This window comes from Geotrypetes seraphini, chromosome 11 (genome assembly GCF_902459505.1).
Source record: "Geotrypetes seraphini chromosome 11, aGeoSer1.1, whole genome shotgun sequence".
Classification (NCBI taxonomy): domain Eukaryota; kingdom Metazoa; phylum Chordata; class Amphibia; order Gymnophiona; family Dermophiidae; genus Geotrypetes; species Geotrypetes seraphini.
Genome location: NC_047094.1, coordinates 103,668,519 through 103,687,522, shown reverse-complemented (window position 1 = coordinate 103,687,522; position 19,004 = coordinate 103,668,519). Strand labels below are relative to the sequence as shown.

General features: G+C 45.6%; 1 protein-coding gene across 3 annotated transcripts in view; it reads left to right on the top strand.

Moving 5' to 3' along the window:
- The window catches only part of CASS4 (Cas scaffold protein family member 4), a 150,549-nt gene that overhangs the window by 50,331 nt on the left and 81,214 nt on the right, over positions 1-19,004 (top strand). The window contains exon 1 of one of the 3 annotated variants that reach the window (XM_033962789.1): positions 8,665-8,766. The exons of the other annotated variants lie outside the window; for them this stretch is intronic. Within the exon in view, the coding sequence (XP_033818680.1) occupies positions 8,746-8,766 (21 nt within the window). The 5' untranslated portion in view covers positions 8,665-8,745. Of the gene's footprint in view, positions 1-8,664; positions 8,767-19,004 lie in introns of those variants that run through there. 3 annotated transcript variants of the gene reach the window in all.

Sequence of the window (19,004 nt, the reverse complement as noted above, 5' to 3'; positions counted from 1 at the left end):
CACCATTTAGCCATGAGTCTCTATTTTCTGTCTTTTAACCAGTTCACAAACCACAACAGGATATTGCCTCCTAGCCCATGACTTTATCTGCATATATCTATATATACATACACTCCATAATCATACTTTCCAAGCACCTTCACCACTATGGGCTTTTATGATAGCACAGTAGATAATGGCTGACCAGTAAGGTGTTTAAAGTTGTGACTGTGCTTATGCAGGCTATTCCTTCCCCCCCCCCCCTCCCATGTCTTTGTTGAGGATTTTGACTGCAACTCCGGCCCAGATTCTCAAAAGTTTAATGCTGTTGCTAAACTGTTTTCAGACAGTTTAGCCTGCACACATTTTAGCGGTGGATTATCAAAATGGCTTATCTCTGTTTTTAGTGAGTCTCTGACATTAACATCCAAATGGGCTCTTCAACATTAAAATGAGCACTCTGATGGATTCTTTAAAATCGCCGAGCCATTCTCCAAGAGCTAAGTCGGCTTTTGGCAACAAAAAATCTATGACTGGTTCGGGGGAGGAGGGGGGGGGCAGTACAGTGACAGCACTGTTTGAAACACCGGCATGGCAGTGTCAGATGCTGCTAGTAAAGCCGTTTTGAGAAGCGATGCACCGGGGAGGGAAAGGCCCATTGTGGAAGAGGTAGGCTAGCTGGCCGGAAGGAGTAGGCATCCCTCCAGTCAGCCATCTTATTAAAGGTATGGGGGAGAGTGATCAGAGGCGGAGGGGGTGTTGTAATGCAGCAGGAGAAAATGGGCAACTCTCCCGCTGCAAGGGGGAGGGGTATTGTGTGGCAGCAGGAGAGAGTGGGCATCTCTCACACTGCGGGGGGGGGGGGGGAGGTTTGGTGCTGGTTGGCAGCGGGAGAGACTGAACATCTCTCCTGCTGTTGTGGGGATCGTTTATGCGGTTTTTTTGCACATGTGCCCATTGCTATCACCAGCGATGAGCACATGCAAATTTAGCGAATCTGCTACTCTCCACCAACCTCATTTACATGAGCATTTTTTTGAGAATGACTCGCTTTTTTTAATTCGCAATAGCAGCCCGTCATATTTTAGCACAGATTTTTAAGAATCTTGCCCTCAGTAATGATTATCCCAGTCTTTTAACCAATACATTTGATTTTAAGTTTTATATAATGTCCAATATGCGTAATATTTTTAAACAATATCCTTTTGTACTAGGGATAGTGTACAAATGAAGAGAAATAGAAAGCTAGCCTGTGAAGCGAGGGCCTCTTTTACATAGCAGTGGTCGCGATTCTAGCGCAGCAAATGTGACCCAGCCCATTCCGTTCCTATGGACTGTGTCACATTTGCCATGCCAGGACTCACTAAAGCAGCTTTGCAAAAGGGCCCAAATTTTCTTCTGATTTAAAGCAGTGCATAAGTCTAATAATTGCATTGGTCATTGGAAAAAGTCAGAGTGGGCTGTCGGAGCGACAGCATTTGGTTCCAGCCTTTCAGGAGCAGGGAAATTGAAGCAGAGGAGTCGCTTTTGTGCTACCGGCCCGAACTGACCTGGCTCAATCAGGGACATAGAATTAGAAGTTGACAGACTGAGGGTAGTGAGAATGACAGGGGTTTATTTTTATTTTTAATTCTCTTTTTTGCTTTATTTTTGTTGGTCTTGTTTAATTTTGCTATTTTTTTCCTGCTTTTATTTAAAGGATTTTTCTTTGTGGATCTTTGATATTGACGTTTTCCTTCTGCTGTGCCTTTCACGCACCTATAGTATTGAATTTATTGTATTATCTTTTCCCCTCTTCCTTCTCTTTATCTAGGTAAATGTAAGTAATTATTTCTTTCATAGGTACTATAGTTAAATTATGGGGCAGAGAGGGAAATTCAAAGTATCTGATTAGATTTTTCGCCATTACTTAACCCTTTAATTGGCAGATGGTGAAACGGCTGCTTTACGTAACTTGATGTTGAACGAGTGCCAAGTAACAGGCATTTGGAGCTGCAGATCTCCCATAAGAGCCATAGAAGACATATGTTGCTTCTGAGCAACAATGCCAAATAAAGGGTTAAGTCAATGTAATTGTTTTGTAAACCACTTCGAATCCTATGGGAGATTTAGCAGTGGATAGGACAACATATTAATTTAAATTAAAAAAAAAAAAAAGGATTGTTTGCAACTGACAATATCTCTCATCTGGTCAACATAAGACTTAGCTAAAAGTGATCCAACATATTTGGGAAGAGGAGTTATGTGATAAGTTTACACCAGCAACTGTCTGGAAAGACAGAACACTTATGACTGTGACTATAGCAGAAAGCATGTAATATTCAATTTTCTTCACCATGGAGCCTGAAAGACTTGGCAGAGCTGAATCAGTAAAATAAGATCAAAGTAGTTCTCAAGAGTTTTATTGGAATGGAGACTTTATTTAAGTGCTATAAAATTTTCATGGAAAAACAAATGCTTTTTGTAATGGGGAAGATCAGTGTTAACCATGGGGCTCATTTTCAAAAGAGAAAAGTGTCCAAAAAGTAGCATAAAGTGGCAGATGGACGTTTTCTCGCCAAACCGTCCAAATTGCTGTTTTTGAAACCTGTTTTCTAGATGGAGTTCTATGCTGTCCGTCTGCAGTTTGTCTAAATCTCAAGAGAGCGAGTTAGAGGCATGGTATGGGCAAGAGTAAGGCAGGCTTATGACTTGGCCCGCAATCAGACTTTTTAGAAAATGTCCAGGGCACAGTTTGGACGTTTGGGGCTAGACTTGTTTTAAAAACAAATAAGTGTCAAAAAAGTACCCAAACTGACTGGATGACCACTGGAGGGATGGAAGCATGGCCATCCCGCACTCTCCCAGTCACTGACCCCCTCCCACCCCACAAATATGTGAATGAAACAGTGCATACCTGCCCGTATGACCGCTGCAGATGTTATGGCCAATCCTGTTAAAGCAGCAAGAAGGTCTCTGGAGTAGCCTGGGGATCAGTGCAGTGGACTTCAGAAAAGGTGCCCCCACTGCTCTGCTGGGATGTCTGTGAGATGTCTGTGGCCAGTCTGCTCCAAATACGGATCCCTCCTAGGTGCCAATGGCTTCTTTTGTGCGTTTTTTGTTTGGACAAATTTTTAGAACATGGTCAAAAAGATAGACACACTCAGGGCAAACACATCTAGAAAAGTAATTTTCAAAAATAAAAACATAAGAATTGCCGCTGCTGGGTCAGACCAGTGGTCCATCGTGCCCAGCAGTCCGCTCATGCGGCGACCCTCTGGTCAAAGACCAACGCCCTAACTGACACTAGCCCTACCAGCGTACGTCCTTGTTCAGCAGGAACTTGTCTAACTTTGTCTTGAATCCCTGGAGGGTGTTTTCCCCTATGACAGCCTCCGGAAGAGCGTTCCAGTTTTCTACCACTCTCTGGGTGAAGAACTTCCTTATGTTTGTACGGAATCTATCCCCTTTCAACTTTAGAGAGTGTCCTCTCGTTCTCCCTACCTTGGAGAGGGTGAACAACCTGTCCTTGTCTACTAAATCTATCTCCCTACCTTGAAGAGGGTGAACAACCTGTCCTTGTCTACTAAATCTATCCCCTTCAGTACCTTGAATATTTCGATCATGTCCCCTTTCAATCTCCTCTGTTCGAGGGAGAAGAGGCCCAGTTTCTCTAATCTTTCCCTGTACGGCAGCTCCTCCAACCCCTTAACCATCTTAGTCACTCTTCTCTGGACTCTTTCGAGTAGTACCGTGTCCTTCTTCATGTACGGCGACCAGTACTGGACACAGTATCCAGGTGAGGGCGCACCATGGCCCGGTACAGTGGCATGATAACCTTCTCCGATCTGATTGTGATCCCCTTCTTTATTATTCCTAGCATTCTGTTCGCCCTTTTTGCTGCCGCCGCGCATTGCGCGGATGGCTTCATCGACTTGTCGATCAGAACTCCCAAGTTCCTTTCCTGGGAGGTCTCTCCAAGTACCGCCCCGGACATCCTGTATTCGTATATGAGGTTTTTGTTACCAACATGCATCACTTTACACTTGTCCACATTGAACTTCATTTGCCATTGTCTCTGATAGGCGTTTTGCAGTTCCAAAAATGACCATTTTCTCTACCTGATTTTTGAACACACTTCACAAAACGTCCAAACTCAGACTTCGATGTCATATCGAAAATTGCCCTCTTTATGGCCCTTCTGGATGAACACACAAGTGAAACTACAGGACCCTTTTACTAAAGCTTAGTGTGTGCCAATTGCCGAGAAACCCATTTTCTATCTTATGAGATTCTTATAATTTAGCGTGTACTAGTTCCATTAGTGCACACTATGCTTTCGTGAAAGGGCCCCTAAGATACTGTCTCAGATTGAATATTGGAAAAAACCCAAACTGATATGGCTTGGTTTACAAAAGCATTCACCGTAATTCCTTCTAATATTCAATTAGCAGATGGGGACCAGTTTAGAGGTGGAGTCCTCTTCTAAACAGCGGCTGCCCACGTCGGTGTCGGCTCCTCTTTGACTTCACTTCCTAGTTGTGGGTCCTGGAAGTGACGTCAGAGAGAGCGCCAAAAAGGTACGGGGGAAGGCAAGGGGCACGTGCGATAAAGAGAGGTGCAGGGAGTGAGCGAGTGGTGGGGGGGCGGAGTGCTGCTGGGAAGACTGCACCTGGGGCGGACTGCACCCCCACCCTTACTGCGCCACTGCTTCTAAGGTCCTGGAGGTTATAATACGGTAGAGAGTTCATTAAGGCCCTCTTTTACCAAGCCGCGGTAGAGGTTTCTACCGTAGCCCTGAGCACTAAACGCTCCGACGCTCATAGAAATTCTATGAGCGTTTGAGCAGCGTCAGAGCATTTAGTGCTCTGGGCCGTGGTAGAAACCTCTACTGCGGCTTAGTAAAAGAGGTGTGGGGGGGGGAGGGGGGAGTTTTGAAAGTCATATTAATGCTTTAATTCACAAACTTTTTTAAATTGAGGCAGCTGAGGTGGTTTCGATATTGTTTCAGCAATAATATGGAATGTTATTGCAGTTGATTGTTTTATCTTCATTAGATTATTGTAAGTTTCTGTATTCAGGCGTTTCTGTTACTCTGCTGATGCAAAAAACTGCAGCAAACCTTATTTTCTACAAATCTAGAACATAAGAAGCGCCTCTGCTGGGTCAGACCAGAGGACCATCGCGCGCAGCAGTCCGCTCGCGCGGTGGCCCATCTAGATTGGATCTTGTAACGCCTGTGCTAGTGGAACTTCATTGGCTCCCTGTTGGTCTGTGGGTAGAATTTAAATTGTGCTGTCTGGTATTTAAAATTTTATATGGAGAAATTCCTAAAAGTTTTCCCAGGTTTACTTTGATTGTAGGAGGAAATTTTAGGCATCGAGTCTTGAATCGGTTATTATTTGACTTTTCCATCATTGTATACTGTCTATACACTGTAAATCATATAGTTATCAGACAGTACAAGCAGTGGCAAAGCGAGGGTAGGAGACACCCAGGGCGGTGGCACCCCCCACCCTCTTCTCTGCTGCCCGCCATGCGCGTGCCTTCCCTTCCCCGTACCTCTTCAACTTTGCTGGTGTGAGCAGTACCTCCAACCTGCTGCCCGTGACCAGGAAGTGACTTCAGAGGAAGAGTCGTGGCCGGCACAAGCAGCAGGGCCGCATATGCTGCTCACGCTGGCGATGATTTAGAGGTATAGCGGAGGAGGGAAGGCACACATGTGGTGGGGGAGCGGGGAAGGAGCAGTGGGGTGGGGTGGAGAGGAGGAGAGGTGCCGGAGTCCCCAACAATAGGGTTACCAGATTTTACGTATGTAAAATCCAGACCTATAGACCCGCCCCCCCAGGCCTCCTCAGTTCTACCCATCCCCGCCCCGTTACATCCATGCCATGCCCCAGCTTCGCCCCTAGCCCTGCTCTAGCCCCACCCACCTCAGCCTGCTCGTCTCGGTCACGCGGATGCCCCTCCCGATGCAATCTGCTTTTCAAAACCCGGACGGACACCCAGACATGCCGTCTAAAAAGAGGATATGTCTGGGTACATCCAGATGTCTGGTAACCCTACCCAACAAGAAGGCGCCTGGAGAGGTCCGCTCCCTGCCCCCCGCCACTGAGTACAAGCATGGAATTCACTTCCTCTTGCGATTTGTGAAATAACTTCCTATATTATATTTTTGTAAAAGATTGAAAACTTGGCTTTTTCAAAAATTTATGCTAGGGGGTTTAATATATCTGTCTGAAACATCTGCGTTGTTAAAAGTATATTTGAGCAATTCTGTTTTTTTTTTAATATATTTTTTGTGTTGCTACCTGCTTTGAACTTCATATGGTGAGAATATGATGGGACAAAAGAATTCCATTGAAATAACATATATTTGTTTCATGAAATAATAGTCACATTTAGAATCAGGCCAAAGAAAATGTATATAAAATGTTAGTTTGCAATCTGACCCAGCACATTATCAGTCCAAGAGTTTAGCTTCCTGAAGCTTCTAAAAGAGGAAAAAAAATCCACAGAGGATAAAACCTGTGCAGGCCAAATAACTTGTGCAAAAAATTACCCAAAGTGCAAAGAACCGTTTGCCCAGATCTTAAATTTAACTGTTAAGGGCAAAAATCTCCTGATAGTTTTTTGCTTGTAGAACATTTTCTGTGGATTTGTTTCATGATCTCTGTCAAACAGAGACCAATCTGCTTGGTTTATTGCTTCCATTAAGGCTAATTCTCTGAAAATAAGGACAACGGGTTGGAAAAGCTTTAGGCCATCCTGCAGAGAGAATATCGCATTTTTGTAGACCTTATTCACTATCTTTCAATGCCTTGTGACCAGGGCCGGATTTAGATGAAAAGAGGCCCTAGAGGCTATTCCACTTATGAGGCCCTTTCACCTCCCATTTTTAAGTTTGTAAATTACATGAGAGATAATAAGATACATCATTACTCTGATATACAGTATATCAGTAAGTTAAATGAAACATGTTGTTATTGGTACTAGCCTTTATAAAAAATGTGACACGGATCTTGAGGCCCTAGGCCTAGTTAGCCTATAGGAAAATCCGGCCCTGCTTGTGACAAACAGACATTGAGCATACTGTAATTTTGGGCTCCTTTTACAAAGGTGCGTTAGGGCCTTAACGCGCGGAATAGCGTGCGCTAAAATGCCACGCATGCTAGCCACTACCGCCTCCACTTGAGCCGGTGGTAGTTTTTTGGCTAGCGCGCGCTAATCCGGTGCGTGCGCTAAAAACGCTAGCCCACCTTTGTAAAAGGAGCCCTTTGGGAAGAAAAGGGTGGCCAAATTTCAGAGAGAAGATAACACCTACCAAAATTGCTTTGTAAAACAGAAGTAGCATTTCCTTTTGCAGATATTAAGGCCTATGCACCAGGGGCGTAGCCAGCTTTGGATTTCTAGAGGGTCCAGGAGTGGACTGGAGGGCAACCCATTTCCCTTCCCCCTCACGCCGCCGGAGTCACAGCCTCCGCCACTTTTTTGTTGTTGGTGTTGTTGCTTTAACCTTTTCTATCGTAATAAATTTTACGTTACATTGGTTCCAATCGTAATTATTTTAGCAAAGTTTTGTATTATTCACCGTTCTCATTTACGGCTATTGTAAACATAATGTAAATAAGTCATAAGTCTGTAAATTCAAATATTTTGTGTTCCTGGCTCTTTATTAGTCCATACAGACTTTATCCACGATGGCAACGACATTTTTGGAATGTCCTGTCATCCGGAACACACGATAGGAGAAGATTAATGACCATCTCAACTCTCTGGTAAAAAAAATGTTTTTTTTTTTTAGTCTTCACATGTTGAGGAAAGTGAGATCCTGCTTCCGCCAACAACATTTTGCTGTCCTTGTACAATCAATCATTCTTTCCAGACTGGACTATTGTAATTCCATCTATCTAAGTCTAACCAAGAAAAGTCTTCAAAGTCTTCAGCGGATCCAGAACACTGCGGCTAGGTTGATCTTCACAAAAAGCAAATTCAATCATGTTTCCCTGCTTTTGTCAAAACTTCACTGGCTTCCAGTGATTTCTAGGATTCACTTTAAATGTACCTGCCTAATTTTCAAGATCCTACATGGCATTCTTCCTCCCCTAATTCCACTTACTAGATCCGCCCACATACTCAAACTATCTTCCCCCTCATTAAAAGGCGTCTGTATGCAGGTAAATTAGGGAAATCCCTTTTCTTCAAAATCACTGAACTTTGGAATAACCTCCCTGTCCTGCTGCGGAATCTGGGCTCCTTCCAATTATTCTGAAAGCATCTGAAAACCTGGCTTTTCTCTAAAATGTAAAGCTCACCACCCCCTTTATAACCACTAATTCTTATTATGTTTTTCCCTCATTTATTGTAAACCGTGCCGAGCTCTATCTTTATGGAGAGGATGCAGTATATAAATTTAAGGTTTGGTTTAGTTTAGCTTTACAATAAAGTAGTATTGTAGCTGTATTGATAAACTTTTATATATATAAAATGGAAACAGTGGTATAGTAAGTGGGATGGGCTGCCCCAAGTGCTGTCTTTGCGGGCAGCTCTCCCCCCCCCCCCCCCACATACCATTTTCCACCTCGTCTCCCTTCTGATGTCACTTCCTGGACATAGGACAGGACGTGATGTCAGAAGCGAGCTAAGGCAGGTGTGAGCAGCAGGTGGAAGATGCTGCTCGCACTGGCAAACACGTCATGAGGTTCCCAAGCGGCAGGGAAGAATGGTGGGGGGCCCACAGCATAGTGACGCTGGGCACCAGCACCCTGGGTGCCATTCTCCCTCGCTATGTTACTGAATGGAAATAAGGTAAAATTTTTATTCAACTAATTTTAATACATTTTTTGCTAACTTTTGGAGACCAAAACCCCCTTCCTCAGGTCAGGACAGGATACCGTAACAGTAGTATAATGTACTAACTTGAAGAAGGTTTGGGCTTCAGAAAGCTAATTGAAAAATGGTTTAAGAACATAAGAATTGCTGCTGCTGGGTCAGACCCGTGGTCCATCGTGTTTTATTTCAGTTTCTTAATTTGTAAAGTGGTGATTGATATTTTTCATTTTTTTTTTCAAATTTAGATCTGCCCTATGGTGTTGCAGAGTCTGGCGGTTCAGTATAACTTTTGTCTACATACAGTAGAATCTCAGTTAACCGGGTCATAGCTAGCCGACACTCTTACCTAACCGGCAAAAAAATAATCAGCGAAAAAAAAAATGTTTCCTTAAGCACCAGCAGCACCAGTCCTGAGCCGCAACACCCCCCCCCCTCCTTCCCTCAAGCCCCAAAGAACTACAAGCAACAGAAATCCTGAGCTATGAACACCACCTCCCTCCGGACCCAAAACACCAGCGTGGCAGCGTCATGAGCCGCAAATCCCCCCTTCCTTCCTTCCTCATGCCCCAAAGTAGCTCCCTCCCATCCTGAAGCACCAGCGTGGCAGCAATCTTGAGCTGCAAAGAATACCTCCCTCCCTCAAGCCCCTTAGTGGCAGAAGTACGCGGAGGTCCTGAGCCGCAAACCCCCTCACTCACTCCTTCCCTCCCTCTCTCCCTTTCTTACCCAAAGTGCAGTCGGTCAGCAGGAGCTGCTTGCAGCCAGCCCCGGCAGGGCCTTTCCTCTGACACATCACTTCAGACACATCAGAGGAAAGGCCTTACCGGGGCTGGTCATGAGCAGCCTGTTTTGAGGCTGCCTCCTGATGAACTGCACTTCGGGAAGGGACAGAGAGAGAGAGAGGGAGGGGGATTTGTGGAGGGAGAAGGACTTTGTGGCTCAGGACCGCTGTTTCCCCAGAAGTAACATTGGAAGGAGGTACTCTGCAGGAAGAAAGTTCCGAAGCAGCCCTGCATGCAATGTTGCTTCTTTGTCCTACAAACGCTTCTAAGAGGCTGGTAGGCCCGCCCCGGGAGGCACAAAGGGGCCGACAGGGAAGTCGTAGGGTTTTTTTTTTTTTTTTTGCCAGTTCATGATCGTGAGGGGGCCTGCTGACCGGGAGGGGTGGGAAGTGAGGCGACTCATGGCAGATCCTTTACTGCAGGACAAGGCCTTGTCCCTGTACCCGCGGCAACCAGTCAATTTTTCCCCTATTCCTAGTTAACCACGGCTACCTGCGGGAAAGTCACCGCGTCATTCTCTAGTGTGTATGCTGCCTTTTCCTAGGTGAACCCTTGTTGTGTGACTTGTGGATTATTACTAAAAATATTTTTTTATATAGTGGAGGTGTGTGTTAAACAATGATCGGCACTGGGTGTCAAATATACTAGGTACACTGGAACTTTAGAAAGTGATGGCAGAAAAAAAAATAATCTGTTCAGAATCAGAAGGTGCTGAAGCATATCCCTCTCATTGAATCTAGAGTGGGAAATCTGCCTGCTCTGAGTCACAGGAACGCCAGTGTCAGACCACCCCTCCCCCATATTAGTGCTGGGGAATCAATGGCACATTGACAGCTGTCCATGCAGTTGTCTTTGGACAGAATATAACATAAGTAGTGACAACAGTAGTCATCAGCATATGCCAGTCAGGGAAATTCATCTAATTGACATCAGCCAAACTTCTTCCCCCTCTCTCCCCCACCCCCACCCCTATCTCCTCATTCTGTACAGTCTACTAGGAATGGGTAGCCCAAAAGCGTTCAATTTGTTTTCTTTCCTGTGTCATCTGCGGCATGGTTTATTTAGTTTAGTTTTTATTTTGGTTTATTGTGTTTTGTTTTTATTTGTCATTAAGAGAGTGTGTTCTGTACAAACAGGGCACAGCTGCAGAGAAGGTGCACTGTTTCTTGGTAGTGCACACACGTGTGATGGTTTACACCTTCATGCACTATACTGGAAAAGAAGACACACTCATTTAGAAACGGTGTGTGCATTCTTTGCAAATACTACAGTATATGCGCACACAAAAAAACCCACAACTCCCCCGCCCCCAATTTTGTATAGACCGCTCAAAGGCGGACGTGCAATTTTAGGCCCAGATCCATGCACAAACTAATTAGCTAATCAATTATTGACTTTAATGAGCACTTAATTGGCAGTCATTAGAAGTTATGCACAGATCTGCCTCACGCCCTGTGCTATAGCATGTGCAGTTCCAAAGGAGAAACCCAGGCAGGTCTGGGGATTTCTCAGAAATGAGGGGCAATGTTATAGAATGTCTGCATTTCCATGCCTAACTGCCTTTGGCGGGCATAAATGCTTGTTCCTAAACTTAAGCTAGAATTTTGTATAGGCTGTTCCATGCAGAGTGTCCTTTACAGAACTGTAGCTTAGTATGGATCAACCTTGCGCCTAACTTTGGGCTAGGATTTTCTTGTCTTCTAGACCAGTGTTCTTCAACCACCGGTCCATGGACCAGTGCCGGTCCACAGAAATTTTTTGCCGGTCCACAGGGCCAGCATGTGCATCAGGCCCAAAACTGTTCTTCAACCGCCGGTCCATGGTGCGATCGATTCGGCGTTATCTTCGAGCCAGCTCCCTCTTCCTAACTGATTCAGTGCACAAAGCCAGGGGCAGTGGCTCTTACGGGCATCCTGTGCCTGAACCGGAAGCCTTCTCTCTGACGTTGCAATGCCAGAGGGAAGACTTCCAGATGAGACACGGGACGTGCAAGGTGCAATTAGTACTATTATGGGGGGCGGGGTCTGGGGTGGAGACTAGGTAGAGATGGGCGGGGTCTGGTCCACGAGTTAGCCCCGTGTTCTTCAACCGCCGGTCCACAGACCGATGCCGGTCCACAGAATAATTCTTTTATTTCTGCTAGTTCATAGGTGTAAAAAGGTTGAAAAACACTGTTCTAGACCAGTGTTTTTCAACCTTTGTACACCTATGGACCGGCAGAAATAAAAGAATTATTCTGTGGACTGGCATCGGTCCGTGGACCGGTGGTTGAAGAACACTGGGCTAAGTCATGGGCCAGACCCCGCCCATCTCTACCCAATCTCCACCCCAGACCCTGCCCCCATGATAGTACTAATTGTACCTTGCACGTCCCGTGCCTCATCTGGAAGCCTTCCCTCTGACGTTACAACGTCAGAGAGAAGGCTTCCGTTTCAGTCGCAGGATGCCTGTAGGAGCCACTGCCCGTGGCTTTGTGCACTGAATCAGTTAGGAAGAGGGAGCTGGTTCGAAGTTAATGCCACATCGATCGCACTGTTGGACCGGCGGTTGAAGAATACTGTTTTGGGCCTGATACATGTGCTGGCCCTGTGGACCGGCAGGAAATTTCTGTGGACCGGCACTGGTCCATGGACTGGTGAGTTGAAGAACACTGTTCTAGACTGTATAGAGCCATCATTCAGAAGGCTGTTGAGGCATCCCAACCTAGCAACAGAAACTCTTTTTGAATGTTTATGAGGGTGATAAGAAGTCTGTTTGTATTCTCATGAGGAGGAACAATTCTGATAAATTATATTTATGATGTATGTAGCACGATTGATATAGTATGACTGTACGAGTGGTGTGATTTCTGGGTTAATATGCAATATTTTGTTATTGGGAAAAATAGTGTTTAATAAATATGCTTAATTATATTTAATGTCATTAGCTTTGATTATTTTGAAGGGATTTATTAGTGTCAAAGCTATTTATTTGTCAATCCCAAAGAGTTAAGGTTTTTTAGTGTTAACTTAACTTTGGGATATAAAGCAGAGTAAAAGGAACCGAAACTCCATGTAATATCCAGCAGAGAGAGAACAAGTGGGGTAGAACATGTCAACCTTGGGACAAACAAACTTTTATTTCTATAAATTCAAAATAAATACAAGAGCACATGAATAAAAACACATGCATAAAAAGTCCTATAGATGTAACGTCCTTATATTGAAAGAATTCAGTCAATGACCTGACACGGTCCGTGTTTCGGCCCCCAGGCGGAGGCCTGCCTCAGGGGTGTGTCTATTGGCCTGAAAAGAATACACTTGAATATCACGTGATGCTGTGAGCTGGTCGGCTGTGAGTTCGATCGGCTCCGGATCCCTGCCCCTCATCCGGCATAAAAACCGCACCTCGCATTAGCGATTTTGCTCCCCCTTTTGCCAGCAACGGGTCAGTACTGCATGGACAAGTATTTAAGCTCTCCGGGGGCACGGATGGCGGCGAAATCGGGGAAAAAAGAGCGAGAAAAGACGCGGCCCGGGGAGGATAAAATGGCGGCCGCGCCTCGTGCTGAGGCGGTGGCGGCGACAGCGGCGACAGCGGCATTTACCCCGGAGATGCTCACAGAGCTCCACAACGTGGTTATACAGGCGCTGGGGCCGAGGATGGAGCTTATTTCCAGCCAATTAACCAAACTGGAGTCGCTGCTGGAGGACAACTCGACGAGGGTGACTGAACTGGAGACGAGGGTCTCGGCGGTGGAAGATGGGGCCACGGCAATGGAATCCACAGTGGCCTCCCTTACCAAGCAGCTACACTCTTGTCAAGACAAGCTTGAGGATTTAGAGAACCGTTCTCGCCGTGGGAACCTGCGCTTTATCGGACTCCCAGAAACCATCTCTGATACAGCGTTATTATCTGTGGTGGAGTCGTGGCTGGCTAGTGAGCTCCCCATGCCATCCTCACTGGGCCCAGCCCGCTTTGAGAGGGTACATAGAGTGGGTCCTAAAGGGGGTTCGGACCAGAGACCCAGAGTTATCATTGGAAAATTACACAATTATCGTCATAAAGTGGAACTGCTGAGAGCCTACCGTGCCCGACGAGAACCTCTGACTTATGAAACTTTACCGGTGCGCATTGGTCAGGATTACTCTGCTGCGCTGACTGACCGGCGCAAAGTCTTTCACCCCCTATGCGCTAAGCTGGTGGAACAAAAGAGGCGTTTTATGTTTCTTTATCCTGCAGTGCTGAAAATACACCAAAATGGGAAATGGCACGTGTTTGACTCTGCAGACTTAGCAGGGGAGTTCATTAATCGTGCAGAGTCCACGGCAGGAACTACATGAGCATAACATTCTGTCTTTATTACAATGCTGGTATTGGGGGGTTTCACAAATTACTGCTGGTTGTTTAAATGTTGTAGGTGCAGTGTATTTCACTTTCTGAGGAGGATGGTGGGGATCGGATAGCCTCACACACGTGATTTGCTATCTTAAGCCCGGGAGGGTTTGAGGGTAGCCTTATCTTGGAGTAAGTGGGGGGATGGTAGGGACAGATTGGAAGGGGGGGTTAGGGGGTGGGTTGGGTTTGGGTAGGGGTAGGTGGGAGAGGGGATTGAGTTTTGTGCACTTGATCATAACACTCTTGTTTGCATTGTCCACTCTGATACAGTTTCTGATAATCCCAAATACTGTGCTTTTCTTGGTGACACCAACGGACAGACTTGTTTTCTATTCTCCCTGGTTTGGCTGGGAGCCGGGGAGACTCTGTAAGTGGAACTGGGCACTTGTCTGTACCTTTCCTATTCCATGACTTCCCAAACTATTCGACTATTATCCTGGAATGTATGCGGTATAACCTCCCCTGTTAAGAGAAGTAAGATTCTTCAGCGTCTGCAGCATCATAAGGCAGATTTGGCCTGTTTGCAGGAGACAAGACTTTCTGCTGCTGAACACGCTAAACTCCTTAGAGGATGGGTGGGGCAGATTTTTTGCTCTTCTTCCTCTAATAAGAAGGCAGGGGTGGTGCTCTTGGTGCGCAGGGGATTTCCGGGCAGGGTGGAACAACTTTACCGGGATACCTTGGGAAGGATTTTAATGTGTAAGGTTATTATGTCAGGGAAGGTTATCAATCTGTTAATGCTGTATGCCCCCAATCAATATGAGCACTCCTTTTTCACTTCTATCACGGGATTGGGAGTCCGAGATCCTACTAATCCTTTGATAGTGTTGGGAGATTTTAACCAAGTCCTGGACCCTAGTATGGACAGAACGGGACCGGGCTCCTCACAACATCATGGCCCCACGAAAGGTATTCCATACTTATGCGACACTTTAGATCTTATAGACCCGTGGCGTGTACTTCATACCACGGAACGGGATTACACCCATCAGTCCCGAGCGCATCACACATTCTCCCGTATAGACTACATACTGACATCCACTGCTTATTTGCCTATGATAGGAGCATCCGAAGTGGGTCCTATTTCTGTGTCTGATCATTGTCCTATCTGGATAGACATCTTAAGTGGTACGGATAATATGCCTGGGGGGGCATGGAAATTTCCTTCCTACCTATTTAAAAATTTGAATTTTCAAAAATATCTTACACAGAAATGGAATGACTATGAGGTTTTCAATGCACAGCATAGGAATACGCCCGTGCTCTTTTGGGAGGCAGCCAAATCTGTACTGCGGGGGGATATCATTTCCTATGTCAGTGCCCATAGAGCCCGCCTTTCCAGGGGCCTTCTTCATTTAGAGAGTGAATGTAAACGTCTGAAGCGAGCTCACCTTTCGCATCCTTCCCCTCAATCTCAGGAGGCCATGGTAGCGGCGCAGAACGCATTGAACGCATTATTACATGAACGCACACAACATTACTTTCATTATTGGAAGTTTAAATTCTATAGGTTTGGGAATAGAGCGGGACGGCTTTTGGCTAATTTGACTAAACCTCACCGTCCTAATCGCCATATTTCCCGTATTTTGCTGCGATCGGGGGAGGAGCTCACAACCACTCCTGCTATATCCGCTGGCTTTCTCAAACATTACACGGAGTTTTATGCCTCCAGGGAAGGGCAGGGGGGACCGAATGCGGAGGATTATTTAATGGATGCGGGGGTACCCCGCTTGACCTCACTGGATCGTAACTACTTAAATCGTCCTATACAGGGTAAAGAACTTCAGGGGGCGGTTAAGCAGCTTAAGGGAGGTACGTCACCAGGCCCCGATGGATTTACTCCTGAGTTCTATAAACTTCTTTTTCCTTCCCTCTGTGGTCCATTGGAGGCATATTATACGGCAGCGCTTGAGGGAGGGTCCTTCCCGCGGGGGGCTAACCAGGCAATCATCACCCTAATACCTAAACCGGGCAAACTTGATACGGACATTGAATCTTATAGACCTATATCACTAATTAATGTGGACATCAAAATATTGGACAAAATATTGGCTAATAGATTGGCCACCTTATTGCCCACTTTGATAGTACAGGAACAGGTGGGTTTTGTTCAACATCGCCACTCGGTGCTAAATGTTCGTAGACTACTCACTGCTCTACAGCGCTCAAGGGATACTGATCTTCCAGGCATACTGGTGGGGCTAGATGCAGCAAAGGCTTTCGATCAGGTAAATTGGGGATATTTATTCCAAGTGCTCACATACATGGGTTTTGAGGGGTGGTTCCTGGACATGATACACTTGCTTTACACCGATCCTACGGCCTGCATTTCGGTCAATGGTACTTACACACCTGTTTTTTCGATAGCGCGTGGGACGCGGCAGGGTAGCCCTCTTTCACCTCTCCTTTTCTTACTCTACTTAGACCCTCTCCTGCGCACTATAATGCGAGATGATATTATCCAGGGTCTACCAGAGGGTAACTCCCAACTGAGAGTTTTAGCTTATGCTGATGATCTCTTGTTAACTTTGGGATCTCCCGAACTTTCTCTTACTAGAGCTTTAGAGTTGCTGGATGAGTTTAGTATGTACTCGGGTTTGGTACTAAACAAATCAAAGTCTTCAGTCTTGCCCTTGACCCCGGAAGTGCAGACACAGTGGAGGGGACCTTTTCTTCTATCATGGGCACCGGGTCATCTTACTTATTTGGGTGTGGTTGTCTCTCCTGATCCTTCCCAACTTTATGCTCTCAATGTGGACCCTCTAGTTCTTTCCACAACTCAAAAATTGGAGAATTGGAGGAGTTACCCGCTTTCTTTAATGGGTAGAATAGCGTTGTATAATATGATAATTGTGCCCCAGTGGCTCTATGTGTTTCAAATGATACCTGTATTATTCTCCGCACGTCATGATAACATTCTGGGGAAATGTTTGCAAAGGTTCCTGTGGGGTGGGAGGAGGGCTCGTATGTCTTTGGCTCATCTGGCGCGCCCTAGGGATCGCGGAGGATTTGGTCTTCGGAGTCTTCGTTTATTATCCTGGGCGTGCCAGATGAGACATTTGAACGATTGGTACCGGGGGACTACACATTTTTCGGCTTCCACACAGGAATTGTTGCTCTGTGCTCCATATCATTTCAGTTACCTGCTACACACTTCTCACTTGCCAAGGAAGACCTCATCAGCACGAGACTTATTTCTACTGCCTTTGCGACGTCTTTGGAAAGTACTTTGTAATCAGCTCAAGCTTACCTCTCAGGTTACTCCTTACTTACCATTGCGGGGTAATGGTGACTTTACAGCGGGTATGGACCCAGTTTCTTCTCAAGTGTGGACATTGCCTACTAATCAATATATTTTTCAATTGGTGCACTCCACTCCACTCCACTTGAAATCCTTTGAAGAACTTCAGCGAGACCATGGCTGGAGGCCTACTGATTGGTTCTCTTACCTTCAACTTTCCTCTTACATTGCCTCCTTGCCACGGGACTCTATAGCGGACCGTTGTATGGAACTTCTATCTGAAGCGCTGAGCTTATCTGCTCAGGTACCGATTCCTTTGCGATTTCATCATCGTCATCTACAGGAATGTCTGGGCGAGCCTTCCTATGACTCTTATGCTTTAAAATGGTCACATGATCTTTCCTGTGAGATAACAGCTACTATGATCCGCAGGGGGGTCTTTCGAACGGCTCGAGTTTCGCACAGTGTCACTCTGTTTGAAATGAATTATAAATTTTTGCATCGTTTGTATAGATCTACTTCATATCAATATCGTGCGAAGATGTGCCTGTCTGATGGTTGCCTTAAATGTTCTCATTCTCCGTCCACTTTGGGACATCAGTTCTGGATGTGTCCTCGGATTCAAGCTTTTTGGCAACAGCTGTGTGTGCATATTCAAAACATGTGGAATTACAACTTTTCCTTAGATCAACAGATGCTGTTTACCCTTGACTCTGTGCCTCTGTCAGCTCCAAAGGGGTTTAGAAGCTTTCTTGCCCGCTCTATACTATTGGGGAAGAAGACTATTCTACTTAATTGGATTTCGTCTGCATCTCCGACGCTTTCGCGCTGGCGGACATTGATGATACAGCACGCCTCCATGGAGCGCCTTTGTTTTGCTAGTCTGGACTCTGCACAGGGCAGATTGTTCTGTCATTGTTGGGCTCCCTTCTGGGATACTTTAACATCTAGAGCTCGAAGTCATTTGTTAAATGTTTGACTATAGAATTTGGACTGTACTAGAGTGGACCTTTGTTCTGATTTGTTTGTTTGTTTGGGTTATGGGAGGGGGGTGGGAGTGGGTGGGATGGGGGGGAGGGCTCAAGATTGTGTTGGTGAATTTGAGCAGAATTTTGGTATTCATGACATTTGTTGTACACCATGTGCACTTGAGTGCTTGGTTCTTTTCTTATTGAAAATTTAATAAAACATACTTTTCAAAAAAAAAAAGAATACACTTAACATGAATAAAACTTTATGAATGATATCATTGAAAGTACATTCTCAAATGGCATTCAGTTATAATAAAATAACAGCAAACAATATCAAGCAAATTAAAAATGAACCAAACTTAAAGTGTCAACAGAGCATAAAAAATATAGCATAAAAAACATAGGGCTCCTTTTACTAAGCTGCGATAGCGGTTTTAGTGCACGCTGAATTGTTGCGCGTGCTAGACGCTAACACCAGCATTGAGCTGGCGTTCTATCAGTGTAGCGCGGGTTTAGCACGCGCGGCAGTTCAGCATGCACTAAAAACGCTATCACAGCTTAGTAAAAGGAGCCCATAGTAAACGTGAAAAGTGGAACAGTCCCGTATATATTCCAGACACGCCACACAAGAGACGACGAAGGCTGGCGAGAACCTGCGATCTTTGAAGAGTCTGTCTCCTGCTCATCCCTCTTGGTTCCCTCTTCGTGCCTTCTGTGAGAGACTTACCCCTCTTCTGATATAGTTTTATCTTTGCTCAAACACCATCTGAGACCTTGCAGGACATAGAATGTGGGGCATACAGGGGGGTGGGAGGTTGTTTCAATTTAGGTTTTCCCTCCATT